At 31.3% G+C, this 1788-nt stretch overlaps 1 protein-coding gene across 1 annotated transcript; it reads left to right on the plus strand.

Moving 5' to 3' along the window:
* Window positions 1-204: 204 nt before the first annotated feature.
* EAE97_002090 (uncharacterized protein) lies at window positions 205-1020 on the plus strand (the record flags this gene model as incomplete). Its single annotated transcript, XM_038872601.1, has 1 exon — window positions 205-1020. The coding sequence occupies one exon, from the start codon at window positions 205-207 to the stop codon at window positions 1018-1020; it is 816 nt and encodes a 271-aa protein (XP_038737159.1).
* Between the last annotated feature and the right edge of the window lie 768 nt (window positions 1021-1788).

Consider the following 1788-nt stretch of genomic DNA (forward strand, 5'->3'; position numbering starts at 1 on the left):
CTCTTACTCGGATATTTTCGAATTTCAGAGGTGCGACTGCACTGGCATAGATAGCTTATCATTTTAGTATCACTACAACTAATTCTAACTTGTATTCTGAAGATCCTTCAATTGAGTAAGTCAAAGTGCCAAAAACACATAGTCAAGGTCTCTTGCAATTGCATTCCTGTACAAGCCGCTTACTTCCAAATAGCCAACAGCGACATGTTATCTACAAAAGAACTATATCATCCACTGAAAGATGGTGAGATCAGAGTTCTTGGAATAGAGCCAGGCACTTTCGATGAACCTATTCATTGCACTTTATCTCCATGTTTACTTGATGATAACCCTAAATATCAAGCACTTTCCTATACTTGGGGAGATCCATCGATTCGTGCTCCGATCACAGTCGATGGCCATGTACTCATGGCGACCACAAATTTAGAAAGTGCATTGAGATATCTTCGGGTTCCCAAAATTACTCACGTCCTATGGGTCGACGCGATCTGTATTAACCAGGAAGATATTCCCGAGCGGGGTATGCAGGTACAACAGATGCGTCACATTTATAAGGATGCGAAAGATGTGTTAATATGGCTCGGTCCACCGGAGCTTTCAACTAGAGGATTGAGGGATGATGAGGATCCTCATGTAGAAACTGAGAGTACTATTCCTAGCACTTCGAACCACTTTAAAGCCTTGAAGTTACTTGCTAGTTGGTTTCAAAGCGTCGAGCGTGGTGAAACAAAATGTCCTCACCTAGATTTTGAGAACAAAGATAAATGGCGAGAAGCATTGCAATGCGAGTTTTGGAAACCATTGAAGAATCCCTATTGGACCAGATTATGGATTATCCAAGAAGTTGCTCTAGCTAAGAATCCCATTGTTCATTGTGGCTCACATTCAATCTCCTTTGATGATTTGATTTTTGGCATTCGTTATGCTTCGTCTTGTGGAACTCATTATGCTGTGGCAAGTGGTGAAGACCACTGGTTGGATGAATATTCATATGGTATTGTCGGGATATCGATCATGTGATCAAAAAGGGCACTGTATTAGCTAGCGTCACGCTAGTGCTACCCTATATTAAGTACTAGCTTCCTATAGATAATAATAATCAAGAACGAATACAATCATAATAGATTAAAGTATTTTATACTTATATTAACTAAGTTAATACTAATATTAATTAATAATATTACAAATTAGGATCTTAGATTCTATTATAAAGTATTAGGTGTTTTATATAATATTTAGAATTAATAGAAATTCTGAAGAGATTATAAAGAAGATATTATTGTATTTAGTATAGTATATTATTTATTATTATAATATTAAAAAGTATGCTCCGAATAATTATATTAGGAAAATATATTCAAGAAGATTATTTTTGTGAAGTATAACAAATCGATTTTGTATTCATTATATATTCATTTTTGTACTATATATTATATTAGGTGAAACAATAATTTTTATTATTATATATTTATAAAACACTTTTTTATATATAATTATATTTATAATAATTTTCGAAATATCTTTATATATATATTCTATTATATTGGATAATAATAATATTGTAATTGTTATTAAGAATATTATTAATAAGGATATATATATAGAGAAAAAAGAAAAAGAATGTGAAGAATAGTTAAATTTAGTTAAAGAATAGTAAGATATTAATGAATCTATTGTATTCGATGTTAAGGTGTTTATCAAGTATATTAGATTCAAATGTAAATAGTATGATTATGAGAATATCAATAATAATAATTTAATAGAAATCTTTTATAATGATTTCAAGAT

Source organism: Botrytis byssoidea (genome assembly GCF_014898295.1).
Source record: "Botrytis byssoidea strain MUCL 94 chromosome Unknown BBYS_003, whole genome shotgun sequence".
NCBI classification, from domain to species: domain Eukaryota; kingdom Fungi; phylum Ascomycota; class Leotiomycetes; order Helotiales; family Sclerotiniaceae; genus Botrytis; species Botrytis byssoidea.